Raw genomic sequence first — 17,464 nt, forward strand, 5'->3', positions numbered from 1 at the left:
TACTGCATCTATTTGCTGTGCCTGCCATATGTTATTGTACTGCACACATGGTTTGTAGTTTACATTTTTAAACACAGTCTTGAGGCAATCTGCTCATGTATAATGCCATGTGAATATCAAGCAAAAGCACCAAAACCAAAACAACGCAAAAAGAAAACCATGAAGTAAAGGAAATGATGACGCACAACAGTGTTCTAATTGCAATCACAGATGAGAAGGAAACTCTTCACCTGATTATACATGGCAGATGGGGAGCTTGTCCTTAAAAATATAACAGATGAGCATCAATCCACACCTGGCACATCACAGGCTCTGCTAATTGTCATGGAGTCGGCATGATGCTGTACAGTTTAAGGACAAAATATACATGTCAGACTGTCAGGCCAAATGTGCCTGAGGTGTAACTCCTTTGAGAACCAAATGAGAGATGAAAACCTCTTTAGCCTTCCAACCACTTGACTTGATTATGAAGTGACTGTAGTTGTACCAAACAGGAGCCTACCCTGTTATTTTCTTATATGCACAGAAATTACCAGTTTGATGAAATAACTGCCAGAGACGCAGAGCAGACCAGAAGGGGATTAAGCCACAGATCCACCGGCTGGGTAGGTAATGGGAATGACACTTCTCTGTCCTCATCTAATGCCACATGCCCTCCCTTCCACTTTGCTGGCACCACTCATGGATCATTGTCAGGGCTTGCACAGAACTGCCCTACAGCACCACTTGCTCCTGCTGCCGAATTGCCTCCCAGTGAACTGCTGGGAAGCCTCCCCTCCCCCTCTTCCTTGTAAACACATGAAGCCAAAGAAGAGATGGCTCTGACAGAGATATAGGGCACAATGAGGGCAGCCACCTGTTTGTGGGAGAAGCAACAACATGCTGACCTGAGCATCGAGAGGAGCAAGATAAGCGAGGGGGCCTCAAGCTCCTCCACTGCCATTCCTGGAATACCTGGCTGGCTTGAGCACCAGCTCCTACAGTGGAAAGAAAGCTGGGTGCTTCCCAAAAGTGGCTGCAGAACTGGGGAAAGGTGTCAGACTGAGAGCCCAGTAGACTTTTATCCACAGCAGAGGAAGAAATGGGGCAGACTCCAACATTCCCCTGCCAACATGCCCAATCCTGACCCACAGACACTCTGGAAGGGCAAGATGTATTGCCATTAAGACCTTTATGTCTTTGTTGAGACTGCCAAGCAGTGTGATACTGGTGCTTTTTGCTGCACACACACACCAGTATGCTGTGAGCTCCCAACAATGTACTGGATGGGAATTAAGTTTGAGCTCAAGATACTCAGCTCCGAGGCAGTGCTGCAGATGGGAAGGGCTGCAGAAACCAGTCCTCAGTCCAGCCCTCGAGACATCTTCATTGCTTTAAGTTATTCTGAACTCTCTCTGTTTTGTGTTGCCATTTGCCAGAGATCAAAGGGAGATGGTTCCCTGTTATCTCAGGCTAGCCTTCAAACTCAGCATTTCCATTACTTCCTCCTCCACCTAAGCTACAAGGGATGTCTCAGTTTGGCTATGCCAAGATCCTCTCTCACGTACACGCAGGTTTACTGTCTCCAGCACACCAAGTGCTGGGATCACAGTAGTGAGAGAAGCTGCTAAGGGAGATGGCCTGAGTAAAAGAGAATTTTTTTTTCACTGAGGCCCTTTTTGTCCCCTCTTCTCTGTTTGAAATTATGTCAACAAAGCTCAAGGAAAGCACTAGGGGCAGTATCTGCATCATGGAAAAGCCATCCTCTCTCTCCCTGGGGGGATGTTTATCAAATGCAAGAGGCCTCTAGGTTTCTGTCCCCATGTTCCTAGTCATGTTAAAATCTCTCCCCTACAGCAGCCTGTTGATTGCAGTAAAGAACACTTGACCGTACCTGGGTGGCCCTGGCTTGGCACCATCCTAATGTAGGTGGTTTCTCTGTCTCAAAACAGGACATGGACACTCAGTAGAGTTTCAGCTTGGGGGAAACTGGCAGAATCTCCCTGACAAAGTTTAATTCAGTCCATCTCCCATCTTTTTTTCTTCCTTATTGCAGTTCCCCCTCCACTTGCCAAGGCCTACACCTGAGGAAATGAGGAGGAGGGCTATACTAAATAGCAGCCTGAGGTCATGATAGCTCAAAGTCCAATCTTGCAAGATACTGACTAAAGCCAGATTATGCTGAAATCAACAGGAGTGGAAAGGACTCAGCACCTCAGAGGAATGGGCCATGGGGCCTTATTTCAAACTCGCTGAAGTGGACTTTGCAAAATCCTGTACTTCAGTCTGTGGTTGCTCTCATCTTTAACCCTTCCATTCCCAGCCTTTGTAAGTATATGAAAATTGCATCCTTTTAAGTGGCTCATAGGAACAAAGGAGTAAATGACTACAAAGATATTCCCTAGAAAGAGCCTGAAAAACCCAGAATGCAACACTCCATTTCGATCTGAGTACCAGGCCACGATGTGTGCTGGGAACTACAGTTGTCACAAGCCACATCTCCACATTAAAGACCAGAGCAGCTGCAGTCTGTTCGATTTTATGCACATGAGAGGCAGCTCACAAACAGCCAGTGTGACCTTTTCAGATGTGCGAAGTTCAGGCATTTCCAGCTGACTGACCCACAAGTTCCTCCTCTGCTTCTTCCTTGGGGTCACACTGACCAGAAGAAACAGCTCAGTGCTGACGAACTGCTCTGGAATGAATTCCTTCACTGCATACAGACACCACAAAACAGTGGGGCCCTGCTCGGGTGGGTTCCTCCCTCCACAGCAGTGCTTTGCCACTACTAGCCAAGACGGCACAACTCACAGGTATTCCGTATCATGGGATTTGAGATAGCACTGGGGTGTTTTTCCCATAAAGCGGTAAATGCAAAGTTAAAAAAAAACTTCACTGCTAAAGAAGCCTTCCTGCGGTGAACTTCTGTACAGCAGCAACATTTAATTGCCGGTGTCAGCACACTGAATTCTCAGGGAGGTGCCATTTTATTACCAATGTAGCCTCCACTATTTGTGCTTTCTTCCTGAGGGGCTATTTCACTGCCGTCTTGTGCCTTGGAACACTGAGCTGCTTTCTGGTGTGTGCTGGCTCACTAACAGCATGGCCTCCACACTGCGAGCTTCTCTGGGGCTGGGGCTTTTCACTGCCAGCAGGGTCTCTGCCTTGGGGCTGGGGGGATTCTCACTGCAGACCACTATGCTCAGACTGAAAGCTGACTGTGCCTGGCAGCAGTGCCTGAAAACGCTCCATAGGGCCCCTGAAGGTGCTTCCTTGCTTCTTGGAAGCAAGGATGCCATGTCCACATTGTGCCAAGGATGGGTTAATTAGCTCTGCTGAGAGAGAGAGCCAATTAGCTTTTCCTTGGCACTGTGGGGACTCGGCTACACTGCTTCCAGTCCAAGAAGGCAGTGCGTGATGTTTCTTGCGCCGTGTTTGAGGATGCTGCTTCATGGCATGGTAACTCTGCAGTTTAAAGATGGTCTCTCAGTGCCTATTATGACCCTTCCTTTTTAAGGAACACGGGGTTTTTGTTTTTGGTGAATTATTATTCGTTTCAGTGTCTCCAGGTAAATTCTGCTCTCACCCGCTGGCTGAACTCCTTCCCTAGTTAGATAAATGACATGACCAAGGAGACTAATTCCCTCAACTTAGCCCCTAATGGCAGTTTGGCTCCTAAGTCTAATTCATCCTTGAACCATTCTGTGATCTAAGCATAGAGCAGCCCATGGGTTAAATGCTACAGACAACCATGGCATATGCACATGCATGCAGGCGTGACCATGAACATGTGTACACGCAGAGTGTGCTGACACATGAGAGAAGGCATAAACACACATACAGGGACATACTTGGCTATTCACAAGCTCATGCTCATCTCTGGGCCTGTGCGCCCACACCACAGAAGGCAGCCACACCTACAGACAAACACTTGAGGCACATACAGGTACATGGATACACACAAAAGCTCCAGCATACTTGCATATATTCCTCCATGAGATCTTAAAAACAAGTGCACACATATGCAGGCATACACAGAGGCATGCACATACGCATGTATACATGTGGATTCACACTCATGCATATCCTTACATTTTTGTCCTTTCACATGTATTCATAAATGTTGCACAAATTACATATGTACAAGTTCATGGAAGTGAATGCACCTACAGAGGAGGTGCACACATATACCTGACACACTTACTCACTCATTCATGTATTCACTTGCATACACTGTAACAGGGACATATGTTAACGAGTTAATGTGCTCCTACATGCCCATGTGCATGTGACATATGCACATAAAAACACCACATACTTTGATACACTCACATGCATATGCCCTGACATACGCATTTGAATTTGCAAACATGCATATCCACGCAAATATATGCACCTACTCATGTGTGGCTATATAAACAAACATGTACACACATATATGCCCACACACTTATGCACACTTGCACAAAAGAGCAAGTACGCAATTGTGTGCATATGCACACACACACACACACACACATATGGACACATTCCTAGTCACATGCATGCATATGCACACACACATTTACATATAAGTTACGGCATTCAACATCCTAGGTTCAGCACTTGAATGAACAGCTCTTAGGGAGAAGATGACAGAGGGAACTGAACTCTTCGCAGAGAAATTTCTTTAATCTTTCCCCTTCCCACCTACCCATGTCACCCATTCCAAGAAGCAGGATCTGAAACACGCAAAATGTACTTTGATGGGGAACATACCTTTTTTGAGAGGTTTCTCAGTGGAGACTTCACACAGTTGCCCATAAGTCTGCCTTTCCGGTGGACTTGTTACAAAGAAACCGAAGCAATTGATTCCATTAAAGGTATTCCTTGGGAGCAAAGCAAGAAAGGCAGCGCCAGTGAAATCCAAACAGCTATTGGCTGCTGGGGCTTCCCTCTTCAGGGAGCTTTTTCTCTCTGCCTCTCTCTCTCTTTCTGTTTTTACTTTATGTTCACTTTCTTGAAGAGATGAAGCAGGAAGGAGAGGGAGGGAAAGAAAGAAAGAAAGAAAGAGAAAGAAAGAAAGAGAGAGAGAGAGAGGAAGAGAAAGAGTGAGAAGGACAGAGAGAGGGAGGCAGCTGTATAATCTACATCAGATTAATGTTCAAATCCCTCCCACCCCCCCTCAATCTGCAGAGAAGATTGTTTCACTCATAGGAGAGGGCTGATTCAGGGGGAATTAAACCAGAGACATCATAAGAAGTGATTTCAGTGATGAGCCCAGGGAATCTGGCTAGTTTGGGTCCACATAGCCTATGAACATCTTATCCTATATCTCCCCCCTCATTCTCACTTCCAGCCCCTCTGAGCTTTTCAATTACCAAAGAGCTAGGCTGGAGGAAGGAAGGCAATTCACTCAGAGGCACAGAGCAGATCAGAGCTCCATCTGGTATAGAAATAGACCATTTAGCTGGATGGGACCTGTTCTGCCTTCATGAAAAATAGAAGACCACAAAACAAGCAACTGAAGACAGCAGCCAGTGATTCCTTGACTCTCTTTGCCCCCTGCAAGTAACTTCTGACCATGGAGGACAGACCAGGTGCCATTCAAATGTCAGGGTCTTGCCTGCCTTCTGCAGTTAGGAAACTACTAGCTGCTGTTTTTCTTGCACTTCTCTGAGCAGAGAAGGGCCCGCTCCAAATACCTGCAGCTCAACAGCTCCAACTTTTGGGGAAGTAAGCATTCCAATTACGGATCCAGATGTCACAGAACATCCTGTATCTTCTATCTAAGAAGCAAATTCTTATCCACAAACACAACTTGGGTGCAACTTTGGGTGTTTCAATACCCAGATCTGCATCAGAACCGTAGGACTTGGAACCTTCTCTCATTCTGGGATTCATCAAGGTAATAGATTCATCCTCCTTACTCACCCTTCAAATAGGGAGAAACAAATTTTCTCTGGCTTCAGGCCCAGACTGAGGACATTGATTCTGAAGGGAGGCTGCTGTTCCAAAAGGTTTTGACTAGAACAGTGGATGAAACCTTAGATATTAAGCCTCTATAACTACAATTCTGTAACCACCAGGCCATGGAATGGAGACCTACTTCCATCTATAACCACAAAGCCTGAGATGAGGCTGAAGCTGAGGCTGTACCTGTACTTTAAAACATGGACTTATCTGCTAGGACACATGGAAGTTTGGTTGAAATGCTTCACAACACTATTCACAAGCATAGTTCCAGAGAAAAAGCTGTGAAGGGATCCAGCTCAGGGTTAAACCCTGGTTCCCTGTGTTTTTGTACAAAATATATAGGATAACTCCCCCATCATGAGTTCTCAGGTGCAGGATAGAGAAGGACAAACCATCAAGGTCACAGCAAGGAAGGCATTTTCCTGCCTCTACACTCAGTCCAGCAGGGGAGGGAGATACTGTGGGGGATAGTGCAGGAACATTAGGTTCAAGGAGAACCCACAACTACTCCACAGCTCTGTGGCCTCGTCCATGTTGTAGGAGTTCTTGGTTTAGGTGGGTATCTAGGGAAGGAGTCAGCAGCTTTTCTAGTTTTAGTGTCAACCAGCAGGAGACACCGCAGGACAGTGGTTCTCACTCTCTATTCTAGCAGCCACCTCCCAAGAGAGAAATTGTGTAAAACTGGAATCTGCCTTGCACTATGTGGCAATGTTAGCCCTGTGGGAAGGCTGTGCGGTAAGCACAGGAAGTGCTGGTTTGGGACATCTCTTGGGCAGACTGCATGTGAGGATCTATTAGTTATCCCTAGTTCCACACTCCGAGTACAGCAACAGTAATGCAGCCTGCTCTTCCTCAGGGTACCAGGGGCTGAGGTGGCACAATGGAGTGTAATTCTTATTAATCTGCAGCAGCAGTGAACCTGGCCTGCTGTCTGCTCCAGCATTTTGTAGACTACAGTTCGTAAATCACTGTTGTAAAGGAAAGCGCAGAAGCATGAGCCTGTGGGGGAGTCTGCTCTAGTGGCAGTCTCTTGCAGCAGGATGGCTCTAGGAAATGGGGCAGTGGCACCAGCTATGGATGGACTCCAGCTCCTCCCCTCTTGCATACATGTCTGATGACAGCTGCCAGTTCTAGCTGCTCCTCTTTCACTACTCGGAGATGCTAATAAAGCACTGATCCACACTGGGGCAAGCAGCTGGTCGTTAATAATGCTCTTTGTCAGCAGAGCTGTCCCCGGGCTCCTTGTTTATTGACAACGTGACTGTCCCCCTTGAACAGAAGCTGTCACATAGCAAGTGAGGCACCTCAGCTCCTTCCTGAGACAAATGACTCCAAGTCCAGAGTGAAAATACAAGAGAATCACCTCCCTGCTGCTAATGAATCTCCCAGTGACAGGCTGCACGGAGGCCAGGAATGACCTGCAACTGAGAAGTGTCTGCCTTCCATGTCCTCCAAGAGGGGGAGGAATGGTGTGATTGGGCCAGGCATCTCTTGCCAGACAGGGTGCTGGCAGTAAAATTCATCAAAACACTCAAACTGCAAGGGGAAAGTCTACAAAGACAGGAAATGAACGTGTGTAAACAGGGGTCCTGGAAAGATGGACCAAGAAGGCAGAGCTGGAGGACCAAGAACAGCACTACTACATTTGGAAGGGAGTTGAGTCTGGGAAGACAGAGTTACTGGGAGCCTGTTGGCCCCAGGTTTGCAGCATGGGCATAATCCTCCAGGGCATGGACAGTGCAGTGGGGAGGAGGTGGAATGATATTACTTCACCCTGAGTACTGCCACATGGTAGTTCTGTCTTCTTATTCCCATCAACCTGACCTCTAAGGAAAAAAAAATGGATCAACTGCCCAGCAACTCCCCAATCCAGGGGAGAGAGAGCCTGTTGCTTCCTAAGCAACTGATTTACTTATGTGGCTCTGCTTGCTTTCTTATCCCTATGCCCTAGTGACGTGCAGTGAGATGGTGCATCAGAGGGAGTCAGAAATTTCAGAAAGGCAATGGATTCTATCCTCTCCTGTCCTCTGCCCTAAGACTGCTGTGTAGGGCATGAGAGGAAGCCTAGGATAAGTGTGCCACAAGCATGTGTGTGTCCATGTATGTGGGTGGTGGAGGTGTGCCTCTGTGTGCCTGGTATATGTACATGTGTGCCTATGTTTGTCCACACACTGTTCTTCAATCGTGTCAAACTACAATTTCACAAGGTTTTTGTGAAATTTGTATCTCAGCTGGGTTTTTCCATCCCTACTAAGAATTGCAAGGAGGGTGGATAAAGCCTGGCAGGGGTGTGGGATCTGGCACAAGAACAAGAAGATGCTGTGCATGGAGCTGGAATTTAACATGAAGAAAATAGAATCTTGGCCTGAAGACTGACTTAGACATGGAGCATGAAGGATCCTGCAGTAGCCTGGTACTAAGCAGGGAAATGGATTTGATGACCTAATAAGATGTCCTTTTTCATCTCTAAAATCTATAAACTGAAGCAAGGCTGTTCTTGGGGCTAACACCATGTTAAGAGGAACTTCTTTCTAAAGGAAATGCTGCTGGGGACTAGCTGTGATGAAGCTGGTGGCAGCTGCTATGGGTTATATTCAGTGGCTGCAGGAGACAGATAAAAGGTCAACTCGAAATCTGAGATGACTCTATCAAACTAAAGCCTTCTTTGACAGCACAGGAGAGGAGTTTTCAGTGGGGAAGTAGCAATTCCTAGGGGGTAAAACACTCCTGTGTCCCTTCAAGTCTCTTACAATATTTGATCTTTTATCTTCATCTAGGACAGCAGTCAACAACCTTCACAAGCTGCAGGTCAGAACAACCTACATGGCCAGGGGCTTTGGCGGTGTGTCAGCATCAGGAGGTTTTACTTTGCACCCACAATGGGGCCAAACTAGGAACTGTGTCCATGCTGCCACTGCTTCTCTACGCACCTCCTTGCCCTGCCTGCCACCACCCCTTTATCCCCCAGCCTGCCAGCTATAGTGCAGGGACAGCTGGAAGCTACCTGGCTGTGCCACAGCTCCCCATAAGCTGGAAGCTGTATCCATGCTGCAGCCTGGGGGAAGGAAGGAGGCGGACAGGGAGAAGCTTCCAGCTGCCCAGCCCCAGTGTGGGCGCAGACAAAGCCCTCTAGCTCTGTGGGTTGGATCCAGTGGCACTGCAGGCTAGATCTGGCCCATGGGACCTGTGTTGCCAACCACTGATCTAGCTACACATTCATTAATGAACCATAGTTACAGCACATTAAGTTTTAGTGCTTGGATAACCAAGAACTAAATCAATGTGCAGTAATTTGCCCTACCGCACAGTAGCACCAGTGCATGGGTTTTTAGTGACACTAATGCTAGCCTAATGCTACTGTGCAATAGCGTATTAGCATGGGTTTTGCCCAGCATGTGACTGCACAGTGTTATTAGGCTACTCCGTAGTTAGCATCTCATGTAGATGTGTCCACTAGGTCTGAGTCCCAGTTCCATACAAAGTGTGTTGAAATTAATACCCCTACACAGATGGACTGCACGGTTGGCATAAACGGTTGACAGTCGCTAGCCCTGCTCCCAGCCCCCAGCACAGAAGGTAAATCAGGAGTGAGGGTAGCCATTGGGCACAGTCCTATGGCTATTCTCTGTTTTTCAAGACCCTTCAGTGACTATAAAAAGTCAGGACTAAGTTCAATCAGCCCAGAGGGCAACAGGCTGGAATAGAGTTAGCCCCACACAGCCCCTGAATAAATGCAGTGCAAAGATGTACTAAAACAACATCTACCTCCTTGCCTGGGCCTCCCTGCCTCAGCTCAAGAAAAGAGGAACTGAGAATCAGGCTCACTGCCTGGAAAAACAAACACATGATACTGCTGTGGTACTTACTTATGTTGTGATCACATCAGATCTCTCAAGATAAAGTGGGTCAGGAGGGGACACTGAGGTTCAGAAGGAAGTAGTGCTGGTAGCACTCTTTCCTTGCAAGCAGTATTAACCCAATACTGCAGCATGACACTGCAGGATTGTATGAGTCTAGAAGGTGCCTTTATAAAGCACTAAGGATCCAATGACACTTTTTGTAAAGAGGGAAGGTGTTAACTCCAGGCTGAGGTCTTCTGGCCAAATTCCAATGTGACTGATCATCTTCTTTCTCCCTACATTCTTCCTGCAGTTTTTCAGCTTAAAAGACAGGTTTGTTACTTCCTGTCCTAAGCTGTTATGTCGTGTTGCTGTCCAGCGTTACACAGCTGGCCTGCTTCTCCCCAGAGGGGAGGCAGCATGCCAATGTGGGAAGACGTGATCACAGCATGTCCCTCTGCAAAGTGGCTGTGAGGTGCTCTTTAAATGCAGAGTACATTCAGTGAGAGATAGGTAGATTGAAGATGAGAATATTCCAACTGCCTTGATTTAATGGTGGCTTCAGTCATAGGCATATTGAGTTTGGTGGTCTCATCTTGCTACAAAAGGCTGCTAAATAACTGCATGGGACTACACAGATTGTAAGAGCTGCTTGCCTCCATCCTAAATAGGGGATTCATTGGTAGGGTGATTCAGATTCATACACCCTGCTGTCTCTCTGTAAGGTCACAGGAATGTCACTAGAGTATCAAAAGGAGCCCAAATTTAGCTAAGCATGTTTTCCTGGATGCACACCCTAGAGCTGCTTGTAACTGAAAATCAATTCCACTCATGGCTCAGCAGAGGAAAATGGAAACTGGCATTGTGATGCCAGAAAGAACCACAGCTAATTTGGGTGAAAAATAACATCTACTGTCTTGGGGGCTTAAACTCTTCCTTGCTTGGCCCCTTGTGAAAGTCTGCTGACTCCACTGAGAGTTCACAAAACAAAAGCCAAGGCAGTTTGCGCTCTCTGCAGTCTGCAGAGGTTACTTTAAAGGGTGATTAATTTATTATTGAAATGTTTCTTTCTCTCTTTCAAGAGATAAGCCTCATCCAACCAGTGGGTTAGTGCATTTTTGTTAGATAACGATGCTTTATATTTGATGAGCAGAATATTTAATGGATCTGTGTTTAGTTTGGTTTTATTTGGATGTTTTACCATGTCCTTTTAGATGAGATATTTGTTTAAAAACGAAATCGCTGAAAAAGATTAATGTTCCCTGGCAGACCTGCTGCATGCAGAAAGCCTGCCCACAGCCCCTCAGCACTTCTGTGTGCTTGGCTCCCATCCCTTAGGCTCTTTAGAAGAAATGAATGTGACAGAATCTTCAGCCAAGCAAAGCAAAATCTGCATGGATGTGTTCAAGTGGGATTGTGTTTTTCTGTGGCCCTGTTCAGCACATAGAGGGGGCTCTGTGACTATACTCTGCATATCTCTAGTGCCTTACAGTTGAGGAGCTGACATAGCTGAATAAATCCCACTGTGAGGCAGGCACTATCATCCTTCCTGTACAGGCGGGCAAACTGAGGCACAAGTTGATAACAACTAGGAACAACATGAATATCCTGTCCCTGATTTTGAGCATCAACAAAAAGCTCACCCTTCCTTTCCCAGTGGCACATATCAATCATTGGCTATGCAGCACTTCTGAAAATCTGGCTATTTTTATCTAGCTGTACATACCTGTAGATTGCCAAATTTGGGCATCAAATTTGAGAATGTCAGCCTACATTTCCATACAGGTATATTCATGCTGGGCTGTAAATACGATTGTCAGAAAATGTGCATCTAGGAAGAAGGTTTTTGCATGTGTATTTTTGCATATGGAATTGTGTCTTAATGGGTGTATTCTTTTTTGTGTATGCATATGCTTAGCATACTTAATATGAAGAACAGTAGATGGGTAAATGTACATGCACTCAAAGTCCTGCACAAGGCGGGAGGTATTTACATTTTATTATACAAAGCATGTTTCAGGGTATCTATGTACGAACATGTTGGTGCTTGCATGTGTGTGTGTACATCACTGATTCTCAGCCTTTTTTAAACTCATGGCACCCTCAATGGACTCAAGACACCCCTCTATAACTCTTGTGAATTGAGCAGTACCGCATTTTTGAAAACCAACTTATTTAATAACCCCACTGCCCAGCCCCCCTTACAGAGTGGGCTGATCTGAGCCTGTGCTTATCTCCTCACAGCTCCCAGCACTCTTCAAAGGATCTCACAGCACCGCAGGGTGCCCTGGCATCGTGGCTGAGAATCACAAGTGTAGATATATATTTAAGGTATGCGTGTGTATGCAAATTGCCTGTCCATAGATTTTTGCATGTGTGTATAAAAAGACATGTGTGTGTGTGTGTGTGTGTGTGTGTGTGTGTGTGTGTGTGTGACTGACTACACAGTCCGGTGGGTGGCAAATTGGCTAGAGGGTCGCACCCAGAGAGTCGTAGTGGATGGGTCGGTTTCGACCTGGAAGGGTGTGGGCAATGGGGTCCCGCAGAGCTCGGTCCTTGGACCGATACTCTTCAATGTCTTCATCAGCGACTTGGACGAGGGAGTGAAGTGTACTCTGTCCAAGTCTGCGGATGACACAAAACTGTGGGGAGAAGTGGACACGCCGGAGGGCAGGGAACAGCTACAAGCAGACCTGGACAGGTTGGACAAATGGGCAGAAAACAACAGAATGCAATTCAACAAGGAGAAGTGCAAAGTGCTGCACCTAGGGAGGATAAATGTTCAGCACACCTACTGCCTAGGAAATGACCTGCTTGGTGGCACGGAAGCGGAAAGGGATCTTAGAGTCCTAGTGGACTCCAAGATGAACATGAGTCGGCAGTGTGACGAAGCCATCAGAAAAGCTAATGGCACTTTATCGTGCATTAGCAGATACATGACAAATAGATCCAAGGAGGTGATACTTCCCCTCTATCGGGCGCTGGTCAGACCGCAGTTGGAGTACTGCATGCAATTCTGGGCGCTGCACTTCAAGAGGGATGTGGATAACCTGGAGAGGGTCCAGAGAAGGGCCACTCGTATGGTTAAGGGCCTGCAGACCAAGCCCTACGAGGAGAGACTAGAGAACCTGGACCTTTTTAGCCTCCGCAAGAGAAGGTTTAGAGGCGACCTTGTGGCTGCCTATAAGTTCATCACGGGGGCACAGAAGGGAATTGGTGAGGTTTTATTCACCAAGGCGCCCCTGGGGGTTACAAGAAATAATGGCCACAACCTAGCAGAGAGCAGATTTAGACTGGACATTAGGAAGAACTTCTTCACAGTTCGAGTGGCCAAGGTCTGGAACAGGATCCCAAGGGAGGTGGTGCTCTCCCCTACCCTGGGGGTCTTCAAGAGGAGGTTAGATAGGCATCTAGCTGGGGTCAGCTAAACCCTGCACTCTTTCCTGCCTATGCAGGGGGTCGGACTCGATGACCTATTGAGGTCCCTTCCAACCTTAACATTTATGAATCTATGAAACATAGAGAAGTATGCAGTATAGGCTGTATGTCTGCATACAGGGGGATGTATATAGACTGTGTGTATACATACAACTACTCCTTGCTTAACATCGTAGTTATGTTCTTGAAAAATGAACAAAGCAAAATGATGTGAAGCGAATCCAATTACATCACAGTAGTTACCTACTAGCAGGCAGCAGCCAAACAACGTTATAACCGAACATTGTGTGACTTTAAACGAGTATGTTCTCTAACAGATCAGCAACGTAATAACAAAACAACATTAACTGGGATGATGTTAAGTCAGGAGTACCAGTAAAATACTGTGTGTGAATGCTGGCTGGACGCATACAGGGTGTATATATGTATGCATGAACTCATGCATATACTTGAGTAGTGGTTGTAGCTAGGTGTACTATTTCCCTAATATGTACGCCACCTGTACAGTGCTGATAGCTGAGTGCCACTCCCTGCTTCAGAAGGAAGGGGCTATGAATTTTAAAACCCTCATGCTGCATCGGTAAGTTGGGAGAGGATGAGAGTTCTGTGTATTTTACAGCCTACCTCAGTGTGTCCTGGTTTTTGAGCTCCAACAGTAGCCCACAGGGCTGACAAGCAGATCTATGACAGCTTGGGGAGATAAGGACATTAGATAAACCATTACTAGACTAAGGACGCCCGAACCTGTCATGGGTTCTGGTGGCCGGCAGCAGAGGGCGCCTTGGTGTCACTGACAGAGCAGAACCACCTCCCAGGGGAGTCCCAGGGAAAAAGAAAAAGTCCCTGAGGAGGCAGAGGGGACTGGCAACACAGGGCGAGAAGGGAGGGGCTCAACACTAACAGGGCAGAAAAGAGGTGTCTGGAGCAGGGAATTGGAGCAAAGATCTTCCCAGGATCACAATCCAGGACCCATCCCCTGAATCCAGTGACTTGAGTCACAGCACTTTGGATTTATGCAAGGGGTCTGTTTCCAAACCAGCTATTCCACTTGCCTTGATTTGCTATAGGCTCCAAGGGGGCTGAATTAAAGGTCTGTGAACCAGCTTTTCCCCATCCTCCAATACTCCCCATAGTTAGAGTCTCAGGGATGACTTTATAGCAACTCCCTATTCTGTGCCTTCTCTGTCGGGTTCAGCATTTCGGTCTCAGAACCAACTCTTTTCCTCTCTGGGCTCACTCCGGACATCACAGTAAACGCAGCAGGAAGAACTGCACAGGCAGAGGAAATCAGCTGGAGGGAAGATGGATTCCTTCTGTTTTCCTCAGTATTACACTGTGCACCCAAGTTCAGCACTTAATTGGGCAAGATTTAATGGGGTCAGCACTACCACAGAACAATAAGGGAATTCCCTCCACCCCAAATCATGCTGTTGAATAATAAATATGCCATCAGTGCCTCAGCTCACTATGGAACAGTGAAACATGGAGTCTTCCTCTCTGTTAGAGCACAGCATCAAAGAGTCTGAGTCTGAGAACTGAACACAGCCCTGCATCCAAGAGCCTCCATCACTGAGACGCAATGGCACCATGTCTTTTCTAGCACGACCCAGTGTCCAAGAGCCTCTATCGTAGTGGTGGGAGACAGCCGAGCATCTGAAAACCTCCCCCTCTGAAACACAAATGACTGCTTCCATCTCTGCTTTCTCGGTCACACCGCCCAGGATTTTCATACATTTCTGTCACAAGGGCTCCAAGCTGTCAGAAGGGCCCTGAGTTTTTACTCAGGCAAAACTCCCATTATTCAGAGTTCCCAGTGAATTCAAGGAGCCTGTGGCCTGACAAAGAACCTAAAGATAACATGGATAACAAGGGGAAACAGGGCTCCCTCCTTGTCTGTGGGAAGCTGGGAAACCTTTACGTTCCTGATTCTCTTTACGGGAGAATTTTTTTTTTTTTTTTTTACGGCTGTTGCTCACAGACACACAGCTTGACATACAGACTGTCTGAAACAGATCTGCTTTCCTTGGTTCTGGTTTAGTCTGAGAAGCAGGCAGACCCTCTGAACAAGGACTGATCTCCAAAGGGACAGAAGAAAAAGGAAAATAAACTGGGAAGGGGAAAAAAAAATAGACAACACCTTTGTCCTCCACTTCAATGTCATTTAGAGAACTAGACTGAAAACATGATCTGGGAATGGGACCAAAGACACCAATGAGTAAACAGATAAACCCCCCACAGACTCTGCAGAAGGGAACAGCAGATCCATTGGCCATGGCTACCCACAGAGAGACTGATAATATCAGAAAGGCCCCCATGGCTACCTCTGACCTGAATCATCCCCATGCTACCAACCGTGTTGGGGAATCACTTCATTAAAAGATTTAACAGGCCAGCTGCATGTGAAAGCAAAATGTCTCTGAAACCTGTTGAGTCTCACATGGCAGCATCACTTACCAATTAATATTGCATAGGGAAGGCCAGGAAAAGCTATTCTTATAGAAGCCAGTTTGGGCCAGCACTGTAGGGCTGACAGGACAAAACAAAAATGAATCAGAGTTGTGTTTGTATGCTCCAGTACCTCCAACTGCCCTGCCCTGCTAGGACACAACCATGCTACCCATAGCATGGCCTGGTATCACACAGCCTTGCTGCTACTGCTGCCTGGCCATCACACAGCCGCATTCCTGCCACCCAGCTATTGCACAGCCATACTATCCCTCCCCAGGTATCGCACAGTTACACTCCCACCACTTGGCTATCACATGGCCACACTTCCACTGCTCACCTAGCACACAGGCACTCCCCCACTGCACAGCTACCCCCACAGCCACACAACAACTGCACCACTGTCCTTGCTGCCAGGCTGCCCCTGTGTGCCTTCCCCTAACACCATGGTACTGTTGTACCAGTAATCCTGCTGCCCATGCCACTGCTTCAATGCTACACCACTGCATCACTCTTCTTCTTGCTGTGCTACAAGTACATCACAGTCCCTGCTGCACCACACTCCTGCAGCTAAGTTATATCCCTATAAAGCTAGGCTGTGTGCTGCTGCCACATCTCCCCTGTACAGCTGTGCCTGTTGCCACGCAAATGTTGAACCCTGACCCAGGCCCTACTACAGCACAACAACTACTGCTGTGCTCTTGCCATGCCAGGACACCTCTCTCTTACCACCACAGCCACTCTTCACCTCCCAGCTACAAAGGGTCACTGCTGCATCAGTGCTATCCCACTGCACCCTTGCACGGGGCTCACCACTGCACTGCCACTGAAAGCAATTATGAAAATCATATCACCCGGACTTCACTACTAAATCAACAGAACAGCCCCGGTTCCATTTCTATGGTATGAGGCTAATTTTACTTTCTCTAGCTCCCAGCACTGTATATCTCCACAGCATTGGAGTAACATCTCACTCACTGCCTTACGGTCTTGGAACAATACTGTACTGCTGAACTGGTATAACCCTCTGCTAACATCACACCAATGCAACCCCCAGGCTGCTGTATAAACCGTCAGGCTTCTACATCACACTTGTACTACTACATCACTAGACAGCCAAAGTGCTACATCCCTGTGATGACAACACTGTTTTCACATCCTAGTACTGTCAAATTACTATCACACTATACCAATACCACATCTCCACTGCCCCAGGATTGTATTGCCGTAGCGCCACGTTGTCAGTACTGCATTACTAAGTCACTCACGTGCTGAATAACACCCTGGCATAAGCATCACACCCAAGAGCTTTACAAATATCATGTAATTACTCCACCAATCCAATGTACTAACATGTCATTAAACTAATGTGACACCACGGCTTTTACGAATACGCTATTATACCACCCTACATCTATTAATCCATGCAACACTGACACACCAGAATGGTAAGATACATTGAAACAACACTTCTATTCTGCTACACTGTGATACTACTGCACCAATATAGCAAGAGTCTAGTTAATAAAATACCACTGCATCACTTTACCCTGACAGCATTGTGTCTTAGGCTGACTCTGTAGCGCATACCATCAATGCACTATATTGTGGTGCTAGCCTGGCAGTTATATAAATACTGCATTTCTGTCCTTGCTCTGTGTTTCTCCCTGTGCAGTTATAAACCTGTCTGCTTCAAACACAACCTTGTAGCCCTGGACTGCTCCTTCACATTGCTACTGCAATAATGACATACTGTGTGAAGTCATCCCTGCAATGTGTTCTGCCTGTCTGGATGTACCACTGTAATG

The 17,464-nt window shown here is 46.9% G+C and overlaps 1 protein-coding gene across 4 annotated transcripts in view; it reads right to left on the reverse strand.

Annotated features, from left to right (window-relative positions):
* CABP1 (calcium binding protein 1) overlaps nt 1–17,464 on the reverse strand; it is a 71,691-nt gene that overhangs the window by 10,157 nt on the left and 44,070 nt on the right. The window contains exon 1 of one of the 4 annotated variants that reach the window (XM_006259142.4): nt 4,738–5,103. The exons of 2 other annotated variants lie outside the window; for them this stretch is intronic. In XM_006259142.4, the coding sequence (XP_006259204.2) occupies nt 4,738–4,782 (45 nt within the window). In that variant the 5' untranslated portion in view covers nt 4,783–5,103. Of the gene's footprint in view, nt 1–4,737; nt 5,104–17,464 lie in introns of those variants that run through there. One more of the 4 variants, XM_019493661.2, reaches the window with a different exon arrangement.

This window comes from Alligator mississippiensis, chromosome 10 (genome assembly GCF_030867095.1).
Source record: "Alligator mississippiensis isolate rAllMis1 chromosome 10, rAllMis1, whole genome shotgun sequence".
In the NCBI taxonomy this organism is placed as follows: Eukaryota; Metazoa; Chordata; order Crocodylia; family Alligatoridae; genus Alligator; species Alligator mississippiensis.